Source organism: Myotis myotis, unplaced genomic scaffold, assembly GCF_014108235.1.
Source record: "Myotis myotis isolate mMyoMyo1 unplaced genomic scaffold, mMyoMyo1.p scaffold_m19_p_1, whole genome shotgun sequence".
Lineage (NCBI taxonomy): Eukaryota > Metazoa > Chordata > Mammalia > Chiroptera > Vespertilionidae > Myotis > Myotis myotis.
The window spans coordinates 123,209,140-123,235,130 of record NW_023416313.1 but is presented as its reverse complement, the minus strand read 5'-3'; the positions used below and the strand labels follow the sequence as shown (position 1 = coordinate 123,235,130).

Sequence of the window (25,991 nt, the reverse complement as noted above, 5' to 3'; positions counted from 1 at the left end):
TAAATGTTAAGAAAAAAGGCTGAAAAATATATATGGAAATATAGATGGTATTATCTGTGGTAGGATTATGGGTTACTTATTTTCTTGTTTTTTCAAATATTTATTTAAGGGAAAACCATGCACTATAGTTCCATCATACAATGCAACTTCAGTGTGTACGTCTCCACAAAAGGCCTATTATGCAAAACAGAATAAGGAATTGGCCAAACCACAGAAGAAAGTTTTATTTAGAACTATAAAAATAATACTTTTTAGAAATCTGCAAACATTGGATTTCTTAAAAGTGACTATAGAATACATACATTAGACTTTACTTAATACAAAGAAATTACTTTAAAAATTGTTATTGGACTTACATAACAATTAGGTTTTAAATTTTACTTCTGATAAATGTGCTCAAGAAAAATAAATATGCCTACTTTTTAATTTAATTAACAAAAATGTTTGTTCTAAATAAAACTCTTCTCTACAGTTCTATTGTTAGCCTATTTCCAAAAGAGGCTGCATCTGCTTATGGGTTAAAGATGGCAGATTTGTAGCCCTTGTGCCACCACTTTTTTCTGAAGCCCATGGCAGGCATTACAATCTATGACATCACCCCTTCCCAAGAAGTTTTCTCAAGTGCACTACAGAAGGCACTACCAATCTATCAGAGGTATCAGGTGATATCTATCTACTATACTTGCCATCCTTGACATAGCTACAAAATAGGTTTGGCAAGTTAACTCTAGTTTTCCTCCTTCCCTTAAGACTGAGTGGTCAAACCCATTTTTATAGCATTGAACTTGATCATCTTACTTCAAAAGCAATAGAATGTTATGTGTATATTTCAAAAGCATCTCAAGATGTCTGAAATGGAATCTACTGATTTTTAACTATTTATGTTACTGATACTACTGTTTTTTTCAGACCTGAAGATAGAGACTGTTTATTAATCATTAACATGCCAGTCTCCATCTCCCCTCAAATCCTAGCACTGGTCAAGTTCTGCCCATGTCTCCTTAAGGATGTCTCTTTCTTTCTACTTCGAGTGTCTTAGTCACGTTCAGGAAGTGCATAGGATCCTTTCACGGAAAGAGATGAGGATGAAATGGTAACATTTATTTAGTCATGAATAGTTTTATTGAAGAACTATTATTTTTATACCCTGGCTAGGAATATGAGGTAGAAAAGATTTCTACAGTTTCTTTCTATCCTTTCTTTCTGTTTAATTTGCATCACTTGAAGAGCCAATACAATCGTTGGTGGGATAATAAAAACAACTCCAAAACGTCATGGCAGAGTGTGCTTACTTTCAGTTCCCCATGGAGAGAACTGCATATATGAATCACCCAGAGACTATCCACAGCTATCCTGCTGAGTTGGCTTCTGGCAAACATATACTTTTAAGCAACCCCAGCCCATCCTGGGACGCTTCACAAGCCACATATTCCTTCTGTTCATGCCTACTGTTTCCTGAAGCCAGCCACTCATGACCTGTTGCAGAGTGAAAGGAGGTTGACTGAGACCTATAATAATAGGCCAAAAGGCAATACCTAAAGTCAGAACAAGACGGTGAGTACCAGCTGTGCAGAATAACATACACTAGTAAACTATTCAGGGCTGGAGATTGAGTGACATAGGGAAACAAGAGTAGTTCGGCTGAGGGCTGAATCATAGAGGGTCTGGAACAAGCAGAGAGCAGCACCAACCAGGAACAGACTTGATGCTCAGCCAACAATCACCTCAGCCAGCCTATTTTTATATGCATCTTGTCTAAAGCAAGAGAACCTGCCTTAGAACCTGCAGGTGATGGTAATGAGGATGGGAAAGCTGGAAGGCACAGAGAGAGCACAAAAACCATTCCAGATGTAGCAGATCTCTCATGTTTATTACTGTCTTTCCAGGATAGAAGAACCATGTGGGCAGGGCATGTCTATTTTGTTTACTACTTATCACTAAATAGTAATTGGCACATTCTGAGTGGTCAATAAATACTTGTTAAATGAATAAATCAACAAACAAATGAAGGAATAAATGAATGAGGTGGAAGGCAACAGGGTGTTCAGAGAAAATATTTTTGGGTCCAAACAATGTTTTGGAAAAGTGCCTGAATTTACTCCAACTTCCAAGTTGTGAGTTCTGAATTTATTAGCATGTATATTTTTTTCTAAGTTTATGTTGGAATGAATGTTTAACAGTGAATTTATACTCATCATCAATCTCAGGGCCTATAACAGTGATGGCGAACCTATGACACGCGTGTCAGAGGTGCTATGCGAACTCATTTTTTGGTTGATTTTTCTTTGTTAAATAGCATTTAAATATATAAAATAAATATCAAAAATATAAGTCAGTGTTTTACTATGGTTGCAAATATCAAAAAATTTCTATATGTGACACGGCACCAGAGTTAAGTTAGGGTTTTTCAAAATGCTGACATGCTGAGCTCAAAAGGTTCGCCATCACTGGCCTATATAATCAATATATAAACCAAACCCTAAAACATTGATAAGAAACATGAATAGTTTAAACCTCAAGGTCAATCCCAGGAAAGATGTAATGACAACAATGATGGGGGTTGACAGCTAAAGTTCTCTTTGTACTGTTGTGTTTAGAAATACTAGACATTTCTCAATTAATACTGGGAATAAGCTAAATAACTTTAGATACTAGCCCACCCATTGATCATTTGCTTTAAAAAACAACAACAACAACAACAAAAAACCCATGGCTCTTGAGGACCAAACAGGAAAAAAATACAATTAATATGATCATTTATTTCAAGTCCTGTTTATATTTGAATCTTGAATGACTTATACTTGTTTTTGAAACCAAGTTTTCTGTCTGTAATAGAATCATTAATAGAGCTCTTTAATCTTTATTGGGGACATATCAGATGTGCGAAGGAAAAGACGTGTATAGATGAATGGCAAGTGTTAATCACATCTCTGTCCCTGGTTAACCTTTGGCAAGTTGGTTTATCTTTATACATTTTGATGATTTCATTCTAAAATGGGCCAGGTACAGATAAATAATTTCCCAAAGATCTGTGAATTAACCAGAGGTTATAAAGAGCTTAGAAATAGTGACATGCTATCAATGCTAATTCAAACTATGAAACTGCACCTCTGCAAAAATGCTATTGTGGGAAAAAATGAATCTCAACATTGCATTTACAGTGTGATTTTCTTCTGAAATAGAATATTCCTAATGGGCCTCAGCAGGTGACAACAAAGTACCATCTTATCTCCTATTGATAGACCACAGGAAATTATTTTTACAATGGCATCTGAATAAGCTCCTTAATTTGAGACTGTTTTACCAATAGATACATAGCTAATTACATAGCTTACACTGCCTTTGAGACATAGAGAGTGGAATTTATTTACAAAATCACTGTTGTCATTCCTTTGTATTTTTTCCAATGTAATTTCTATTCTTTACAACCTAATTTTAACAATCTATGTTGAACAAAGAGATGAGGTAAAAGCTACTTCTGTGTTATTGATCAAATCCGAGTTTAGGTTAAGACCCAGGTTATCAATTACTGTTAAATTACACCTTGAACTTGGCTTGTGACTCATCAAGTTTCAAGTAGAAACAACACATTCCTACACAGAATTTCCACTACCTGCAAGTCTTAGTCTCAAAAACAGCAAAACAATAAAATATTTCTGAGGACCATATTCCCAGTTCTTCTAAACTACTAATTAGATAAAATATATATATCAGTAGGTATTAGTAAGATTAAGGTCTAGGAAAAAAGTGAATAATTCCTTAGAATAAATGTTGCCAAAATAGAGTCTAAAATGTCATATAATTTAAGGGTGTAAAACTGACATAAAATATGTTTCCTGAAGGAAAAAAATTGTAGAAAAGAGAGGAGGGCTGTGTTACAAAAGGCAGGAGGGTCTAGGCTAAGCTAGAGTAACTTAGATTCAGGAAAGAAGAAAGAAAATAGGGGCTGGGTGGTTGTCTTGTCAAAGGCCAGAGAAAGGTCCTGGATCAGGGCCAGGCTGAATGATTAGAAAAGGTATCTTTGGAAATTGCTTTTATGGCAACAGGATTCCCCTTCAATATAATAGGAGTCATGTTATATTGAAGACAAAGATATTTAAAGTGCAGAGCCACCCCTTCCATTGCACAGATGAGGAAATGAAGACCCAAAGAGACTCAGCTACTTAGAGGTTGAGTTGCTTCTAGAACTCAGGATCAGGGTGGGTTCCTGGAGGCATCGCCTGTGAAGGCAAGTCTCCTGGGGGAACTATGGTCAATACAGGCTTGGCACAAAGTAAAATAAGTTGAAGGCATGATCAGTAACACTTTTGCCTCTGCCAAGCAAGGCTTTTACCCACCGGAAACTCAAGAGTTGATCAAGTAAGCTGCTTGTGCTCTCTGGTCTCAAACAAACTATAGAGATGTGAGAATGAATGAGTGATATGGGATTCTAGATTAGAGAGATAACAGAAACATGTAGAAATATTCCAGATAACTCCATATAAATGAGTGACACTAGGGGCTAGTGAGAAATATAAAATCTTGGGGCAGCCTCTCACCTGCTACTTCTTTGTCTCCTCCTCTTGGGTTGATACTAGCTCTTGTGACTCAGAGCTTTAAGATATGCTTAAAAAACATTGCTATGGTGACAAAGATGTGAGCCAAGGGAGCAGTTGAGCTTCTGATTGTCCATTTCAGAAAATACCCCACCACAGTGACCCTGGGCTGACTCATCTAGCACCTCTCTAGGGTAGTATCTTAATGAGGCTGAACTGAAACATAGAGCCTGATATTTACCGGGTGATATGGACTAATATATTTATACCCTTCTTCAGGGCTGCATCCCATGTTAACTTCTTTAATGAAGACACTCCTTTTATCCATCTTCCCCAACAAGCCTGCTGTGATGTTCATATGTGCATTTATTGGGGTTGCCAGCTGGAACAGAAAAAGACTCTAAATGATTTCTGTTAAATTTATTTAAAGGTGGTTTGAATTTAAGCCTAGACATAAATATACAATAGGTAAAGTTTACAGAGTTGTGACACAAACTCTCAAGATTTGTGGGGATGTCAGAAAATAGTCAGCAATCAGAACATATGCCTACATTGTTAATACATTTTATGCCTCTAACTCCAAAGCAGAATATGAAGAGGAATGTAAAACAGAAAGCAAAGCTTTGAGTCAAGTAGCATTTCTGCATATTTTTTTGAGATTTAGCTGAAACTACTTACATATAGGAATCTAGGTTTTTAAAAAGAGAGATTTTTAGAGGAAGAAATGTAAGCTTTACTCTATTACCCAGGAAAATGAAGGGTATACCATGTAAATGAGAAGTTCATGTGTGCATTGCTGTTGTCTGATTAAGTTACAACTTTTCCTAAAAAGCCAATTTCATACTTCTGTGCTAGATGAACACACTGGAGTAGACCTGTTAAATATCAGTGGGTCAGTTCAAATCAGCAAATATTAATTAAGCACCTACTTTGGGCAAAGCACTTTGATAGGCTCTGCAAGTGTTAGCAAACCATATCAGTCTCTGTTCTTAAGAACTGGAGGAACTAGTTGGTTGAGTAGTAGCAGAATACCAATGATTACAACATAATTCAGAATATTGTAAGAAACATGAATGATGCATAGACACAGTTCTTGAGCATGTCAGAAGACAGAGAACAAGAAACCACATTTAATTGGTAGTTGATTGTCAGGAATGGCTTTATGAAGGAAGCATAGCTTCAGAAAAAAACAAGGATGATGTGCAATGTTTTGACAGGGAAACACCCTTCAACTAGGCATGAAGTAGGAGAACAAGGATGAGTCTGAAGAACTACAAGGTGAGCATTTTGGTGGAATATATAGGGGAATTCCAGGGGATAGGGCAGATAACAGGTGGGAGCTACATCGAGGAAGGTTGAGAAGAACAGGCAGAAGCAAGGAGAAAATGGGGCACTTTCAATATTTTTAAGCAGAGAGGAGAAATGAGGGAAGGCACTTGAGGAGGCTAATGCAATTGCACCAAGGATAGGTTACAAAGTCAGAATTTGAGTGGTAGAATAGAAATCTAACAGAAGAGATAGATGTGAGGGACATTACCGAAAGGTAATTTAGAGGCCTTTAAGCCAACTAGATTTGGAGGACAGAAAGGAATCAGGAGTCCGGCCAGCATAGCTTGGTGATTGAGCATAGACCTATGAACCAAGAGGTCATGGTTTGATTCCTGGTCAGGGCACATGCCTGGATTGTAGGCTCCATGTCCAGTGTGAGTGTGAAGGAGGCAGCCAATCAATGATTATCTCTCATCATTGATGTTTCTATCTCTCTCTCCCTCTCCCTTCCTCTCTGAAATCAATAAAAATATATATTTTTTAAAAAGGAATCAGGAGATGATCCAGAATTTCAAGTTTGAATAAATAGAAAAGAAAGCAATCGACAATAAAAATAATAAATGCAGAAGTCATTTTAAAGAGAGGAAAGCAATTTGATTTTTCATTCATGACAATGGTTTCTTATCCAGGCTGTCAACATCATTCAGAAAGAATTTAGAAGTTTAAGTCCAATGCCTACGTCAAATATAGGGCTGGACAGGATTTTGGGTATTATCTGAGCTAACTGGCTAATATCTAAAAGATAATTCAGGGAGAAGACACTTGGGATAAAGCAATACCTTATCAAATGCCCATGTTTAAGGGTGAGAGAAGAAAGAGAAACTAGCCAAAAACACAAGTAGTCAAAGAACTGGAGAGGATATCAAGATGGCACAAGATAATAAGATGCAGGAAAGAATAAAGCTCCCATTAGTGGAGAGTAGCCAATTGTGTATGACTTGTACAAAGGTTGAAGAAGTTAGGGCCAATGGTTTGGGGCCTTAGAAGGGTGACTGGAGTATAACATTGAAGCAAGCAGTTTCAGTCAACTGGAGGAGGCAAAAAGTTGTGCTGAAAAGAGGTTAGCAAGAAAGTTCTAGAGTGTAGACACCATGTTCAATACCCTTAATAGAAAAGAGAAAGAGGGAGAGATGAAAACTTTTTGGTGGATAACAATGTCCAAGGAGGAATTCTTATACTTTCGCATGTGTGGGAAAGTCGTACAGAGCCTATTTAACCCCTAGAGGGCTCACTATGGTCCCACAAGAAGGAAAAGCAAACCCCTTCTTCAGGAGCTCCCAGCCATACACACCGAAAGACATTTCAAATGAAAATAGAGCTGAGGATACTTTGAGAGGCTGCAGATACAACTGTATCATAAAGGTGAGGTGGGAGAAGGGATTAAAAAAGAAATCTCTTCTCTGCCACTGTCCTGAGGGCCTTCCTGTGGACAAGCTCTTCATTGCAGCCACTGAGAATCCCCTCACTAGCAGGAAATTTGTCACAAACAGAAAGGAGGGAAGAAGACAGAAGGGTTAAAGGACCCAGGGCAACTAGAGACAGAGGGAAAGGGATGAGATTGGGATGGAACATCAATTTAAAAACATTTATTTTCACAGCTGCTTTTCTCTATGAATTTATACTACAAAATCCACAGTTTCCTCTTTCTTGAACATTAATATAATGGAACTATTTGGCTTAAATTATTAGGAAGGACTGACATCTTTGTTGTATTAACCACCATGGTATTGGTTTTAGCCTTCAAGTACTGGCTGGATTAGTGTCTGAATGTACTGAATATGTTTATAAGTTCTCAGGCACACTTGGGAAAATAATGATTTTTTGAAGCCATCAATGCTATTATCAAATTTGTGACACTGAGCTAGCCTCTTTCATGAGATTTTCCAGAAACTACATCATATAGATTTTTACAAGACTGAAATTATAACATACTTAACAAGGCAGCTAACTATATAAGACATTTAGAAATTCTTGTTGGTTGAATACATGTTGAGCATTAGATATCATCTCTGTCCTGGATACGTGCTGTGCTTTGAGATATTTATCAGTGGCTCCTCTTAAGGATGCAGATATTCTTGTTTACTGTCTGAACTTATTTTAAGGAACAAAATCTGCTGATGCACTTCCTTTTATAGTGATACCTAGGCTTTATTTAACATGTTGCTCTTGTAGTCATAACATGCTTCCCCTACATTATTTCATAAACACTGTTATTGAGATAGGTAGAGGAAAGAAAGCTTTTTTTTTTTTCCTTTGGAAAGAGAAGCGTAAAAGATGAATTAAAGCTGTGTTTAGATCATATTCCTCCATCAGACCCTTATGTTGTTACATCTTACTGAGATGCACTGGTTAACATTTTCAAAACCATGGTATTAATGGTGCCATAATCAAGCCATTCATAGATTGCAACACAACACATACAAACTGTGTCTCATCTCACAGATGTGAATAAATGGCAGAAATGCAATTATAACCCATGTCCTGGTACTTTTTCACATGGAGCTTCTAGCACAGTCTCCAGACAATCAGAAATCCCCAACCCCTGTTAATAAAGTCAAACAGTCAATCCCAGCAACAACACAGAGTGGGTAACTATTAGGGAACCAGCTCTGGATAGTTGACCTCTCCAAATCAGTTTTAAATGCGATAAGAAGCCATATAGCCTCAGAGGCCACCCCCAGAACACTGCCACCCAGAGGCTGAGCCACAAACTGACTCTTTGCTAAACACAAAATATTATAGCTCTACAGGCCTATCTCAAAAAACAAGAAAAAATGGTAGTAAATCATCTAACTCTACAACTCAAAGAATTAGAAAGAGAGCAACAAGAAAACCCCAGAGTGAGCAGAAGGAAGGAGATAACAAAGATTAGAGCAGAAATAAATGACATAGAGACCAAGAAAACAATACAGAAAATCAATGAAACCAAGAGCTGGTTCTTTGAAAGGATAAACAAGATTGACAAACCTCTAGCCAGACTCACCAAGAAGCAAAGAGAGAGGACCCAAATAAACAAAATCAGAAACGATAGAGGCGAAATAACAACAGACCCCACAGAAATACAAATGATTGTTAAAAGATACTATGGACAGCTCTACTCCAACAAACTAGACAACCTGGAGGAAATGGACAAATTCCTAGAAAAATACAACATTCCAAAACTCAATCAGGAAGAATCTAAAAATCTCAACAGGCCAATAACTATGGAAGAAATTGAAGCAGTCATCAAAAAGCTTCCAGCAAACAAAAGCCCAGGACCAGACGGCTTCACAGGGGAGTTTTACCAAACATTCAAGGAAGAACAAAAACCTATCATCCTCAGACTACTACAAAAAATTCAAGAGGAAGGAACACTTCCAAGCTCATTCTATGAAGCCAGCATCACCCTAATACCAAAACCAGGTAAAGACAACACAATGAAAGAGAATTACAGGCCAATATCCCTCATGAACATAGATGCCAAAATCCTCAACAAAATCTTAGCAAATCGGATCCAGCAGTACATCAGAAAGATCATACACCATGACCAAGTAGGATTTATCCCAGGGATGCAAGGATGGTACAATATCCACAAATCAATAAACGTGATACATCACATAAACAAATTGAAAGAAAAAAACCACATGGTCATATCAATTGATGCAGAAAGAGCATTTGACAATATTCAACACCCATTTTTGATAAAAACTCTCAGCAAGGTGGGAGTAGAAGGATCATACCTCAACATAATAAAAGCCATATATGACAGGCCCACAGCCAACATCATACTCAATGGACAAAAACTAACACCATTTCCCCTAAGAACAGGAACAAGACAGGGATGCCCCCTCTCACCACTCCTGTTCAACATAGTACTGGAAGTGTTAGCCATTGCAATTCGGCCAGAAGAAGAAATAAAAGGCATCCAAATTGGAAAAGAGGAAGTAAAACTGTCCTTATTTGCAGACGACATGATATTATACATACAAAACCCTAGAGACTCCATCAAAAAGCTACTAGACTTAATACATGAATTTGGCAATGTAGCAGGATACAAAATTAACCCCAAGAAATCTGAGGCATTTCTATAAACCAATAGTGAACTTTCAGAAGGAGAGATTATAAAAACAACCCCGTTTACCATCGCACCAAAAAAATTAAGCTACCTAGGAATAAACTTAACTAAAGAGGTAAAAGACCTCTACTCAGAAAATTACAGGACGTTGAAAAAAGTTATAGAGGAAGACATAAACAGATGGAAGAACATACCGTGTTCATGGATTGGTAGAATCAACATCATTAAAATGTCCATACTACCCAAAGCAATCTATAAATTCAACGCACTTCCCATTAAAATACCAACAGCATACTTCAGAGATCTAGAACGAACTCTCCAAAAATTCATCTGGAATAAAAAAAGACCCCGAATAGCTGCAGCAATCCTGAAAAAGAACAAAGTAGGTGGGATCTCAATACCAGATATGAAGATGTATTACAAAGCCACTGTTCTCAAAACTGCCTGGTACTGGCACAAGAATAGGCATATAGATCAATGGAATAGAATAGAGAGCCCAGAAATCGGCCCGAACCAATATGCTCAATTAATATTTGACAAAGGAGGCAAGAACATACAATGGAGCCAAGATAGTCTCTTCAATAAATGGTGTTGGGAAAATTGGACAGATATATGCAAGAAAATGAGACTAGACCACCACCTTACACCATACACAAAAATAAACTCAAAATGGATAAAGGACTTAAATCTACAGCAGGAAACCATAAAAATTCTAGAAGAATCCAAAGGCAACAAAATCTCAGACATATGCCGAAGCAATTTCTTCACTGATACAGCTCCCAGGGCACTTGAAACTAAAGAGAAAATGAACAAATGGGACTACATCAAAATAAAAAGCTTCTGCACAGCAAAAGAAACCATCAACAAAACAACAAGAAAAGCCACTGTGTGGGAAAACATATTTGCCAATGTCATATCTGATAAGGGCCTAATCTCCAAAATTTATAGGGAACTCATACAACTTAACAAAAGGAAGATAAACAATCCAATCAAAAAATGGGCAAAGGACCTAAATAGACACCTTTCAAAAGAGGACATTCAGAAAGCCAAGAGACATATGAAAACATGCTCAAAGTCACTAATCATCCGAGAGATGCAAATCAAAACAACAATGAGGTACCATCTCACACCTGTCAGACTGGCTATCATCAACAAATCAACAAACGACAAGTGCTGGAGAGGATGTAGAGAAAAAGGAACACTTGTGTACTGCTGGTGGGAATGCAGACTGGTGCAGCCACTATGGAAGACAGTATGGAGTTTCCTCAAAAAACTGAAAATGGAACTCCCATTTGACCCTTTGATCCCATTTCTAGGAATATATCCCAAGAAACCAGAAACACCAATCAGAAAGGATATATGCGCCCCTATGTTCATAGCAGCACAATTCACCATAGCTAAGATCTGGAAACAGCCTAAGTGCCCATCGGTAGATGAATGGATTAGAAAACTGTGGTACATCTACACAATGGAATACTATGCTGCTCTAAAAAGGAAGGAACTCTTACCATTTGCAACGTCATGGATGGAACTGGAGAGCATTATGCTAAGTGAAATAAGCCAGTCAATGAAGGAAAAATACCACATGATCTCACTCATTCATGGATAATAGAGACCATTATAAACTTTTGAACAATAATAGATACAGAGGCAGAGCTGCCTCAAACAGATTGTCAAACTGCAGCGGGAAGGCCGGGGAGGGTTGGGGGGCAGGAGGTAGGGGGGTAAGAGATCAACCAAAGGACTTGTATGCATGCATATAAGCATAACCAATGGACATAAGACACTGGGGGATAGGGGAGGCTAGGGGACTGTCTAGGGAGGGGGGGGGGAATGGACACATATGTAATACCCCTTGTATTACTTTAAGCAATAAAAAAAAATAATAAAATAAAAAAAAAATAAAGTCAAACACATATCCGGTATGATGCTACAAGAGCTAAAGAGGAAAATGAGGATGTGTCTTAAAGGACTAAACCAATATATACTAACCATTATTCAGTAGTGTTCCTAGCCAGGGACAAAGAAATTGACACTGGAATAAACGATAAGGGAAATGCAAAACATTATCATTGGGGAAAAAAAAAAAAGAGAGAGAAATTCTAATTAGTGCTAAATTCCAAATTCCCTTCATCTAGTGCAAGGGTGGGCAACCTTTTTGTGAGTGCGTGCCAAAACCAGCAAAGTCTCTGACTCAAAATTCTTCTGTGTGCCAACCCCAATGTTTTGAGAACATGTTACACCTACTTGATATCTCTTAAGGTGTATATATATGAAGAACCTTGAAGAAATAATAAAATTCATTCGAGCGACAAAAACACAGTATATGATGATGAAAATATATTTATTTTTTAATGTATACATGTACACTGATAGTCCGACAAAAAACTTTATGACTCCATTTGATATTATCAGTGGGGCTTTTGCTGCTGCATCACTGATGACAGCGATTTTAACATCAGGTTTATATTTCGTGACCTTCAGAGATATGCACGAGCTACTACTTTCATCCTTCAGGCTACTCCTATTACGAGACTCAACAAAATCCATCACTGAGAACAAATATTCACAATTGTAAATGGAAGATTATGAGAGAGGATTTCGTGTGCCAGTAAAAGTTACTGGCGTGCCATGTTTGGCACGCATGCCAGGGGTTGCCCACCCCTGATCTAGTGTCAACAACCTTCATTGAAAAATAAAATTATGTGCTACCTCTCGAATAGTGAAGAAGCTCCTAGGTCAGTTTTGGTTCCAATAAAGGTGAGGCTGAAATCCATTCTAAACCTGCACTGTGGAGGGAGAGCAGGCGATTTGTGTGGCAGAGCCTACTGCCCCAGCTTTGTCACTCTCCAGCCAGTCTGTGATCCTTGCCTATGCCCCTGAGAATCAGAGACTCCAAAATTCCAGTTCTGATGCCTCTGAACAGGTGGTTGAGGACTGGAGAATGTCCATATCCAGGCTGTCAGAAGTCCTTGCTGAAAGGACTTGAGTAGTTATCTAAATTGCCCCATTCATTGTCCGTTCACCTAATTTCGCTGTGCATTCTCCAGGTTGCTGACTGTGAACCACAGACCCCACTTAGGGAAATACTGTTCCCCCCTCCTTTATTCTTCATCATCAGATTTCAATTTCAATAAAATTGTCAACTGTGCAGTTCAATTAAACTGGTGCGTATTATATTAAAAACATTCTTTTGAATTGTGGATGGTAGAAATTTTAAGATATGGCTTCTACCTTCCTAGAGTTTGCCACCCAATGGGGAGACAAACCCTTATTATACCATTAGAAGGAATTACCTAAACACATGAGTGTTATAATAGAGGTGCAAATAGTGTCAGACTGTCAAATTAATGAAGATTTGTTATTTGTATTGGCTCCCATTTTTTTTAAAAAATGGATTGATCCAGAAATTAAAAATGTAATCGTATTTTCCATGTCCAAATTTGTTAACAAATAAATGCCCACTTTCTCAAGTTATTAAGAATGAACAGATAAGTATTAACCAAGATAAAAGGTCAAAAAGTGGTCTAATTGAGCTAGGTGTCACTACATCTAAAAAATAACATAATCCCAAGTAAGACAAAATCAACCTGTACTACCAAGTATGTGGGGCTTTGTGTTCTTCATTTTCTTTGATTTGGGAATTTTGTGTTTTTAATTTTGTTAAATCATATCTAGGACTCAGATTTGGACCACATCTTACTTTTCCCTTACAATAGCTGCCCTGCTGGTAGCATCTATTGGTTGGAGAGTCCGATAAGGAGTTGGAATCATGACCATATTGATTGGCATTTGCCACTTCTGCCTCTTCTTGATAAATTTAAGAACTTGAAAAAGGAGACATTTAGATCCTATTTCATCCCAGGACTGGCTGATCTCTCCATGACATGACAGACATCACAGAAGCAACAAGCCATTACATCCAACCTAGCTGACTGATTATACAAGAATGTGACCAGATAAAAACAAAATACTCTGAAGCATCTGTTTCTTCTCAAAAAACACTCTTCTATTTCCCACAGGAACCCAGTGCCTGAGTAAACATTTTCTCTTTAACCCTTACTTACTGAGTCACCAGTGGCAAATACAAGGGCTGGATCAACATGTTCCAAATAGGGGAACTGGGGGAGAGAGCAACTTTGGGGCTATTTGCCTAAGATTAATTAAGTAAATGAGAATGACCTAGAAGAGACTAGTTCCAGGCCAGTGAGGAAGCACTGGATGCAGCTGGGATCTCATGTATCCCTTGGATTGTATAAGTCCAGCCATTATGCTGCCTGGTTATTGTATTTGTATGTGCTTTGTGCTTTCAAACTCCATCGACAAAAAGGACCAGAATTCAGATATTTTCCCCTAGGATGTCATACCTAAATTAAGACAAATTTCGACTAAGTAGAAACCACCCACTCTTTGGGAGTTTCCATGCACAATTTTTACCAGAGCTTACTTAATTTGAACTGAGCATTTAAAAATGAAATCCTTACTCAGAATTAGTTGGTGTATATTTAAACTTCTGTGTGAGATTTTTGATAGAAGAAAATGGCTGCCTGAATAAAAAGTTAGTTGACAACATTTCATAAAAATTTTCTCATTCAAAAGGCCTAACTCAAGCCCCTTCAGTCACGAAAGTGGAAAGATATTGGGTGCAGCAGCTGAGCATTTGGGCTCAGCTAATGGACTCTTTCTAAGCCTCAGTGCTGCCATCTATAAGATGGGGATGATAGGATGAATAAGTAAGACCATGTACTTAGTGCTTAGTCAATGACGTGGTAGCAAATAGTGAGGACCTGACGGAACCAGCTGCAATCACTCCTTTCTAAACTTTCCACTGATTATTTAAGTTAAAGGAGATAAAACATGCTGACCAAGAAAAATATAAGATATGTGTGCAATAGACTAGGGCTTGATGAGGAGAAAAACCACATTACAAAGCAACTGAGTGAACAGTAGCCAAAATATATTTTACTCTCCCTGCTCTTCTGCAGAATTTAGCAGAGTTCTGAATGAATGTAGTTCACTCCTAAGCTCTCTGCAAAAACTAAATGATGTCAACCATAAGTAGGCATGTGTGTGGCATGGATCACAGTCAGCCTGAGAGTAATACCATCATGCCATCCCTAAGTGACATAGACACAGTTCAGTCAATCAGAGACTAGGAGGAAAAATCTTCTTTTAAGGTGCTATGTTATGCCAAGTCACTGACTACTACAATCAGGATTGATTACAAACACCCAATTATGAGGCATTTGGAACCTGATCTGAACACTAATCTTGTCTCTTGTTCTTCTTCAGGCTTAATCATCAGCCTTGATGAATACTACAACGGCAATTAGTTAAGTTTATTTTGTAGTCTCCTTTACACACACGCACATATGTCAGCATGCAGGCAACTATCACATTTTATGCTGGAAAGAAAGGAGCTGAGAATATGCATGCTGGCTGAAGCATATGTCTCACTTGGATCAAATTTTAAGTGCCTACTCCCCAAAACGAAATCTGGAAATGCCATGCACATGTTGATTCAATCTGAGATTTGAACTAACCTTCCTTTTAGCTTCTCATAAAGGTTGCTTTTTGTTTTTTGAATGATAGGAATGCTGAACACAAAAACAACCTTCCAATACTCAATTCATTATGATCAAATGTGATTGCCTATAGTAACAAATTATAAAAAATAATAATGTTATTAAACACATGGGGTTCTGTCCAAATAAAATCAGTGCTAATGGGGGAAAATCAAAAGGAAAAAAGTAGATAATTATCTGCCTGAGTAGTAACTAAGGATGCTGCAGGCGGGTCAACAGTTGTTCTGAGAAGGGTTCAATCTTACTCAGTCAATAGTTTTATAATTGAATTGAGCTTGGTGGTGGCAGTGCCGCTCACATTGCCCATATGGGAAGTTACTTGAGATTAAAACCAGCAAGAAATATAAGAGAAAAAATAAAGCAAAAAATATTTTTTTCAGAATTTGCCTTGCAGATAAAGTAGGCTCCAGACTGAAAACTTTGTCTTTAATTTTACAAACCATAATATATGCAACAAATACAAAGTATTTCTACAGTAGTCACTGAAAAAAATTAGAAAATGCTCAGTAGGACTCTGTTTTTTTTAATTAGGTGGGGAACAGTGGACATTTTTAATCTGAATTCCACAGAATTGCACTATAGTGAAAGGACAGTACATACAGACTGTTAAGACTATGGTTTTGTCTGATTTTGAAATTTATAAAAATGGAATTGTACAAGTCAGGAAAGCAGTTGCCCTTGAGACCAAAGGTTAGTGACTGAAAGTGAACATAGGGTTTTTTTCTAGGAAACTGGGAATTTTTACTCTGGATTGGTTATATGAATGTGGTGGCACTAAAAATTTTATCAAATTTTACACTTACTTTGCATAGTTTTCTAGATATAGATTATATTGTAATTAAAAGTACATATACTTCTATGTTACATATAGAAAATGGAGAGGTATTTTAGCATAAAATATCCATTGGTTTCCATAAAACAAGGTCTTTGTTTTGGTCTAAGTGATGCTCCAAAACACAAGACTGGGACTAGAGTGAAGCACTTGCCTTGGACACAAAAAGCCATAGAACTCACGAATCAAGATAAATAATATTTTAATGAATCTTTTAAAAACCCAAACTATTGTCATAATACATGCTAAACAAAGTGAATAAAGCCAAAACAGAAAATATTACTTAGGGAAACCATAAATAGAACCTATATTTCCCAAATTGCCAACAAATGAATAATAGACCATTATATAATTAAATTTTTAGAAATAATCAGATTCAAAAAACAAAGGGCAGATTAATTTTTATTCAGTGAGTTTATATTCTATTAAAATAAATGAAAGAGCAGTGTTTCAAAGTTTATAATAATGTTGGTACTTTTTAAAGTATCATTAAAGAAACAATTAATGATGTAACACAATTCCTAAACTTGAAATTCATCTATTTAATTATAAGTTTATTGTAATTAAACTTCATATGAAGTTACTAGAGTGAAATCTTCCTTTGATTACATTAAGTTAGAAAAAAGACACATATTATTGGTTACACAAAGAAGAGATTTAAATTCTATACAGAACTCAGCAAATTGTTTATCTATGCATGCTAGCCTTGTGTCCTAGTGAAAATCCCACAAAACAGCACTGACAATCAGTCACTAAAGTCAGGAACTTGTCAGTAAGAAGACAACTACTGGGCTTTCTCCCCAGCACTGTCATCTTTTTAGATTCTTTTCTGGAGCTTCACATTAATTTTCTTAATGTTTTTAACCCAATGCCTGTGAAATTTTTATTGCTCCCCAGATGAGGACATCTGATCTGAATGTAACCACACACCTCTTTACTCAGCAGTATTTGTCACAACCCTTATAAATTATCATGCTGATAGGTTGCCTTGCTGGGAGACTGGAAAGGTTCCATAAATTCTATCGTATCAATGACATTCTTGTTTATTATGCAGATATAAAGTTTTATGAGATTCAAGATGTCTGCAGCACCACACTTCACAACATGGAGCATTCTCTGGTGCCAAAAAGAGAACTTATCATCTCTTCCATTTCCTTAACACCTTCTCCTCTCAGAACATTCTCTAACCCCCTCAACATCAACATAACAATAAAACCCGGCGGTATATCTAGCCAGAAATCCTAGCACAAAATTAGCCCTGCAGACAGATGTTCTACTCTGCTGAACAATTGATCAATACCCCTTGTTCAATAAAAGAATTCAGCAAGTTATAATACTATATTCTGTTTTTCACTGCTTATTTGTAATGAAAACTGATTCAGTGGTGGCATAAACATAGACTGTTGCATTTTAAAACTAATAAGCACAACCTGCACACTAATTTTCCCTAAGGAAACAACAACCTCCTTACACTCCCCCACCCCAATGTGCACTTTTGTATTGGGTCAGTCTTGGTGTTATACACATGAAAAGTTGTGATAAATAAATCATAAATTATATTGTTAAAATTATGAAGTGGTTTATTTATTTAATTACAAATAAAACAGTAAAATTTAAATGAAAATTTGGTTTACCATAACTAATCTATTTTATTACTTATCCACCTCTATACCTTACAGAAAAATAATTGTTTACTTGGCTCTCAAGGATGTTTCTCAATAAGCAAATGCGCTCAGGAATTTATTTCTTGAGCTTTCGCATGGTGAAAGTTGACTACACAAATACTGATGGTATCAAGAGAAAATGTGGGGTGCATTACATGATCATCCCATTACTAGATCGATATATTCAGTTAGACATATGCTTAACTTTATATTTCCAAATGTTCTAACAATCACCCAGTTGTAAAGATATTGTAAAAAATGATAATGTCTTGCCCTAGCTGGTTTGGCTCAGTTGATAGAGCGTCAGCCTGCGGAATGAAGGGTCCCAGGTTCAATTCTGGTCAAGGGCACATGACCGGGTTTTGGGCTTGATCTGCAATGGGGAATGGGGAGTGCAGGAGGCAACCGATCAATGATTTTCTCTCATCATTGATGTTTCTATCTATCTCTCCCTTTCCCGTCCTCTCTGAAATAAATTAAAAAAAATTTTAAATGATAACTTCTTTTGAGGGAAGCTTTTAACTTTTCAAAGGGCTCTCATATCCACTATCTCATTATCCACTACAGTAACCTTATGACATTGGTACAAGTACATATAATATAGTTGAGAAAGGGAAAGAAAATATCTCAAGACAACAGTTTGCTCTTACCAAGAATAATGACCAAAAGACTTCTGAATTGATTTATTATAACTAGTTTTGTACCATTTCAAATACAATTTTGGAAGTACCCTAATATAAATTTAAAAAAACAAACCCAAAACCCACCAGAACCCAAAAGTTATGTTTTTGTGCATCTAACATAAACTTTTGAAGTCTATGAATTTGTTGTTCCACGAGTTTCTGGTGGTTTCCACGTTTTGTAGGAAATTCTACCACCTCCCCCCACAAAATATAAAGCTGTCGATTCTTCTCACAGCCTTTTCAAAAGGAGATAAGAATTCTGCCGCCATTTGTAGAATTTCAACTACAACCTTCAACAATAACTAGTAATCATGTGGAGCAACCTGAAAAGATAGAAACTACAATGTCTTAAGTTGGTTTATCAATATTGTTTTTTGAATTTTCATTGATAAAATGATCAGATAACAATACTTCAAAACATGGCACAAAGATACTTTCCATGCCACAACGTTCATTGACTTCATCAGGCTAAAAATAGACTTTCAAGACTGGCTAGGAAATGGCACCTTCACAGAGAACAAACTCTCAGTTACTATAATTAAGAAATCACCTTACTCTAGCATTAAAAAATATCACCATCATAATTACAGAAACAATATTCTTGGCCACATCAGTTTATTGAACTACCTTGCTAACATCACTAAAATTGTCTCTCCCTAGAAAATACAATTACCCGTTTTCTTCTCATCTTAAAAAAAGAAAACTAACTAAAATCCCACCATATCCTACCTCACACCATGGTATGGCAAATATTTAAGGCTTACTGTGTGCCAGACACTGCTGTAAGCACTTTATGTATATTAACACACTCAACTGGCTTCCCTTTCTTACATTTCCACTCCAGTTGTGTCCTGGAGTTGGCTTGCACCAGTTCACAAGAACCAACTGTACACATCTCTTTGCAACTCTGTGCAGAGTGACATCACAAGGGTAGTTTAAAATTGGCCATGGAGGGAGTATTTATACTACAGAAATTGTCAAACATTTAACAGCACACCACTCCTAATAACCACTGAGAGTTCTGAATTCTTTAACTATTATATTACACATACACATAGTCATGATTTTCAGATCAGGAATTAGTAAATGTGAGTTTATTGAAATTTAATAGCACCTTATTTGGGGGAATAATTTCATTTCTTGAATATGTTTTATCAGTGTTTCTTAAAAACATGTCCTATAGCAGTTTAAGTATTGTCAAAAAACAAAAATAAAATAGAAACAAGTCTCTAGGCTATCTACGTGATTGACAATGTAAAAACCACCATACAGAATATTGACTCCCCCCAAAATACAATAAACTCTGTTTCTTAGCAGTCACTGTAACATTCTATTAATGACAACTTTCACACAAGATTTAAAAAGTCAATTTAATATCCTGAAGCACCTCTGAATCACAGGACAAAGATTAAATTAGAATCAGCATAATTCTATTGTACTATAGTGTATGCTGATTACTTGGAAATTGATCAACAGTATATGAATTACTAATTCTGTATGCACTAGAATATTGAGTTAACATTCTAGTTAACCAGATGAAGTCAGTACCCTGTCCATGAAAAATTAGTTTACCCCACCAACTCAACATGCTATTGAGGACTTACTACAGGTGGGAATATTTTCCTATTATTCTGTTCTTTCCTAAAAGAGTTATGTGTTTTAAGATAGAATACTTTTAATAATGAGTGTGCCTACATAATAATGTTGATACCCAGTGAAAGTAGTAATCTATATACATTATATACAATGATATAAAACTGACCCATTTTAAAACTTGGGAAACATATCCCTGAGAGACACTTTAGAATTCAGATTTAATTAGATTGTTTTCCTTTGTTCAAACTATTTATATGTCTAAACTTCATTAAAAATTGATATTCAGCTTCAAATCTCTGGAGAATACACCATGAGCAGTAGGGCAGAGTGGGATGATGTGGACCAAACATAGATGGGGGTCTGTTGGCTGTCCAGAGAGAAGAGTAAATCTGGATCTTTGTGGACTGCTGCCTGCAATGTCAACACTCCCCTTCCATACTGTGGAAAACTGAACACCAGTCTGTTCACATAAAGTGGGGAAATATAATTTAGACTCTATAGTGCGACTGTTTTCATAATAATGAATTCTGGCATAATAACTTAACAATGCTTCATAACTTAATAATTAGAAGGAGATAGCAAAACTAAAGCAGATGAATGAAATACTGATTCATATTTGAGTCTCATTTTACTCATTGTGCATTAATAATTATTTTACTCATCTTCAATAAAGGGCTTGCAATCATTTATCCACCATAAAAATCCCCTTATCCAACTTACCCTATATTCCTTTTATTTTCAATGACAATTTTCTTTTGTCATGCCAATAAGATAGAGTTCTTAAATTACAAAATGTGCCACAGATTTGTTACAAAAATATCCAATCTTACTGTCTTTCAATGCCACAAATGTTAGTAACTCCCAATATTTAATAAAAACTCAAATGAAAGTTTGGGTTTCTAGTTCTCCTTTCCAGGTGGGGATGGAGGGAAGACACATGTATATACATTTCAAAACCAAAAGTGTTAACAGGAAAAATAATATGAGCGATTGCACATTTAAATATAACCTTCCTAGTTTGGGAAACTCAGAAATCACTTAACATAATTTAATTTCCATACCCACTGACATGTAATCTGGCCTCGACTGGAATGCCCCCTGGATCCATTTATATCCCAGATTGTACACTCAGGATGCCCCGTTAGACATCGCGACCACTAGATGGTGCTGTGGTGCCCCGTTCAAATAACGCTCTTACTTACTTGCAGTCTCGGTCCTCCAAATCAAAGTGAGGGTTGAAGTTGATCATAATTCTCTGATATGGTTCTGGAGCCTGAATCAACCACTCACATTTTTCACTTGGGTGATATGAATGAGGATAACCAGGAGATGTAAGGTACCCGGGGTTTTCAATTTTTATAGTATTGCCACATTTATCTGTAATGAAAATAACATTTTAGTAGAACTTTCCCTAACAACCAGTTAGGTACTCTAGCTTTGTATGTAAATTACCAGCTATTGAACACCCCATAACTGCGTATGGAGAATTCTGACCCCTGCAGGTCCTTCAGGTGGCGCATATTCAGATAGTAACGCCCCACCAAGGATGCTCTTTGATCCCAGGGAAGGTTGGATCAGGAGGAAAGTGAACTGAGATCTAAAATGACTGGATCCCCACCCCCCACAAACTTCTGTTCCAAGACAAAGGTCTTCTAGCATTAAAAACATGGAGTCCCCTCAATGGATGTTAACAGGGTTCCAGGGAGCTTCTGCTAGACTTAATTATCCCCAAATAAGTGTAATCGAATTAAGTAGCAAGTTCTAAGTGAAAGGTGACTACATAAGGCTATTGGAACCCTTCTGTAGCTTTTGATGATAAGCTTGGTCTGTCATTGGTCAGTGGGGATTGGCTTCCATGACAAACCTTTTCTGTTGTTTTATCTGCCCATAAATCTAAGTGATTGTGTGTTATCTCTGCTCCATTCAGATTAACACAGAACAAAATCTATTTGATGAAGCAGAAATAATTCTACTCTATTTCTCCAAGTAAAGTTGCTGGGGCTGGGAGACCAGATCAAAATAATGGGGCAGAAGAAAAATAATTCCAATTATCTACATGTTGAAAAAATCCACCACACTAAGATCTGTCTGATAATACATATGGTAAGCCCCATTCTCACATTCTGGGAAAGGTGAGCTAACTCTTTTTGAGCCTTCATTGCAAAAAAACCCAAATGCTGAAGTGATTCATTAATTAAATAAACCAGTCTCCAGGCTGATTTCTTGTTCAGCATAGATTCTCATTGTCACTTTTTATGATGGATTTCAATAAAAATTCAGTGAATAAACTATGAAAGAGGAACAGGTATGAAAGCAGTGAAACATATAAGCCTATCAATCACAAATTTTCAATAATGGTATATATAGATTTTAATATTGCATCTAATAGATTCCCTGTGGAAAGAGAATAGCATTCTCTGCTCTCAGCATGAATTTACAAATCTACAGAATTTTATTACAGGAAAACCAGGTCAAATGGAAATGAAAGATAAAGTGCACATCAAAAATGCATAAAGCTACTTGCATTACAGAAATCATTCCCCATAAATTAAAAAGAAGACAATATGAATTATATTGTTTTCCTCAATTGCTAGATGTTTCTATGTTTCTTAGACTAGAAATGTCACACTAATTATCTCTGCCTTGGCTTTTAAAAGCTTAAGATTTGCCCAGAAGAAATGATGTTGCAACTGGAGTTCAGAATCTCAGCTAATGATCATGTTGGACATTGTTGTGTGATTCTACCCAGGCTTACTTTATTTTAAATGTGCAAAAAAACTTGGAAAGTGACCCCATCTCATTAAGCCTCCTCCAGCTCTGTATGGATATCATGGCACAGTCTGTTATCTGTTAGAGGAGTGAAATAAAACAGTACTGCTTGTAGTTACTTGACAGAGTCACTGCAGAGACATTTAGGTGGCCTCAGTACCACACCAGAGCTCTTTAATCTGTGACTTCTGAGAAAGTGACAGTGTAATAAGATAATGTGGACTGCTAGACTCCCTGGCTCTGTTCAATCTCTCTAGCAGTTGATTAAGAAAGAGCAATTTCTAATGACTCTGGACCATTAGTCCTAAATAAGGTTAATGAATTAATTTAGCAGACACTGGGACTCACAGGAGGTGGACATGGCTTTAAGAGGTCTACTGAGCTACTGAAGTTGTGGTCACTGCAAGCATAGCAACATGGCTTTAACTTATCAAGCTTACCAACTCAAGCTCAGGTTCCTAGTATCCCCCAGATTTCTGCTAAGGAAAAAATATATATATATATATATATATATATATATATATATATATATATATATATATATATATACATTTATAACATATATAGGGTATCCAAAAAATGCATACACAGACTTTGAATAATTATAAAGGCAGTGCTTATTAAAATACATTTCATTTTCAAAATTGAACAATCAGCTGTTAAAATGTGTATACATTTGGGGGGACACCTTGGAGAGAGAGAGATAGAGAGGGGTCACAACCTCAAGTCTGAAAGCTATTTGCATTAGGTTTCAAATCCATCCTGTGAACATCGCTACTGATTTAATCTCAGGAGTTGGGGAGGGTGAGTTCCTGTAATTTCTAAAGTCTAACCACCTGAGCTCCTTCAGTTGGAGGAGGGTGTTATTTTATCCCCTACCAAATTATAAAAATATGCCACGACCTCAGGTTCAGTACTAAATTGAACTCTGCATTTGCAGTTGTGTGTGTGTGTGTTTGTGCGTGTTTTGTTTTCAATCCTATCTTTCAGAACACTACTTAGGAGCTGTGGGGACGAAATTTATAGCTTCAATCACAAAACCCCCAAAAAGCATATTAGAGAGATTAACTTCTATCATAAAGATAGGATTTAAATCCCTCCTGGTCTGAACACCCTCCACTTATGGTCTCTTGTTAAAACAATACACTACAGTAAGTAGTGGATGGGCTTTTCTTCTAATTACTTTGATTGAAATCTACACCAGAGTAAATATATATGTGTTTATAAATCTTTATTGTTGAAACTGTTACATATGTCCCTTTTTCCCACATTGCCCGCCCCCCCCCAGCCTTCACCACCCAAGGAGTAAATATTTGATAATTAGTTAATAATAATTGCTGAAGACTCACTGTAAAGATAATTTCATATCCTTAACTTCACAGGGTAAATGAAACATGCCTACAATCAGATCACAAATTAAAACACATTATTTAGGTTATAGGATACTGTTTAAACCGCAGCACAATGTTCCATTTACATAACAGTGAGTCCTTATAAAGCTCAGTGGAAGCTGCAGCTAGGCTAGGGATTTTCAGATATCCTGGTGCCTACACTGAATACATCAGATTCCTGTATTGACACTGTAACTTTTATTCATGGTCCAGACGGATTAGGGACGATTTACAAAGGCGGGAGGAGTTCCATCAATCAACCAACCGCTATCTCTTAGAGGCACCCACCAGAGGAAACAATTAAGGGAGCAGAAGAGAACAGGGAGTACTGGTAAAGCCTTCATTCACTTTCAACAGCCATAGATTTTTGAAAGGGTGTCTCATCTAATTGCCTTTGGGAGGAAACATTATTAAGGTAATTGGTGTGTTGATCTGGGAAGGTAGGGAGAGCTACCTTGTAGCAGAGATAGGAAAACCCGCATAGCCAGACCACAAACTTCGAGAGGGAGACAGAAGGCTTAAAATATTCCTGCCCTTAACCAACCGATCTGATTTCTTTATTTCTCCGCCTGGATAAAAGTTTCCTTCGCCCATGAAGTGACTACTCCGGGTTCATCCCAACAGCGCCGCAGGAATCGTAGCTGGGCGGGAAACCGAGCCCGGCCGGACCGGGCAACCTTGAGCCCGGGGCGGGCGCTGTCTCGAGCGCCTCTGCCTGTCACTTACCGTTGCGAAAAGCGCCGGCCTGGGCGAGGGCGAGGGTGAGCGCGGCGCCGAAGAGCAGCAGCCTCCTCTCCATTCTCCCTACGACGGATCCCCAAGCAGGTTCGAGAGAACAAGGACGGGCGGGGAAAACAGAGCAAAAGGGGGAATCTAAACAATCCAAAGCTCTCAAATCCGCCCAGAGCTGTAAAATCCTCAGTCCCTCTTGGAGAAAGAAAAGCAGTGAGGCAGTGACTTCTTCCGAGAGCTACGCTTCTCTTCTTGTGTCTCAAGTCTCCTGCATCCTGTCATTTAGCTTCGGTTTCCTCTCTCTTTTCCCACACTTGTTCCTCTTCCAGGAGCCACTGCCCGGGCCATGTCTCAAAGGGGGGAGGAGGGAGGGGGGGGAGGTGCGTGGGAGGGAAGCACACACCAAAGCCAATTTCCAGAAAGGAAAAATAAACCCGGCTTGTCTCTGGACCCGTTGGAGCCCTGGAGCTGGCGCCCAGGGGAGGTCCGGGTGTCTGCGTGAAGGAGAGGAGCAAGCAATGAGAAGAGCCGAGGCAGAGGAGTTTCACCAACTGCAGCCTCCTCCCTTACCCCTCCCCTCCCCTCCACTTCCTCCCGTCCTCCCCGGAGCCCTTCCCCCACTCCCTCCCGCCCCTCTCCCCGCACTGGCTGGCCAGTCTGTGTCTGCTGAGAGACAGGAGGAACAAGTTTCCTTGGGAGTGCTTTCCTCGTCCTTTGCTCAGTCTCTCCCGGAGGCCCTGCAGGGATCTCCAAGCGGGGGAGGCGCTAGGTCTGCACTCAGGGCCTGTGTGTTTGGGTAGGGGGGCATCAAGGTGAGCCAG

At 37.7% G+C, this 25,991-nt stretch overlaps 1 protein-coding gene across 8 annotated transcripts in view; it reads right to left on the bottom strand.

Moving 5' to 3' along the window:
* NRP1 (neuropilin 1) overlaps window positions 1–25,710 on the bottom strand; it is a 183,185-nt gene extending 157,475 nt beyond the window's left edge. For 3 of the 8 annotated variants that reach the window (XM_036350761.1, XM_036350768.1, XM_036350784.1), the window contains exons 1-2: window positions 25,165–25,709; window positions 21,481–21,655 (exon numbers count right to left, since the gene is read on the bottom strand). In XM_036350761.1, the coding sequence (XP_036206654.1) occupies window positions 21,481–21,655; window positions 25,165–25,237 (248 nt within the window). In that variant the 5' untranslated portion in view covers window positions 25,238–25,709. Of the gene's footprint in view, window positions 1–21,480; window positions 21,656–24,396; window positions 24,446–25,164 lie in introns of all 8 variants that reach the window. The other 5 variants (XM_036350775.1, XM_036350789.1, XM_036350818.1 and 2 more) reach the window with 3 other exon arrangements.
* Between the last annotated feature and the right edge of the window lie 281 nt (window positions 25,711–25,991).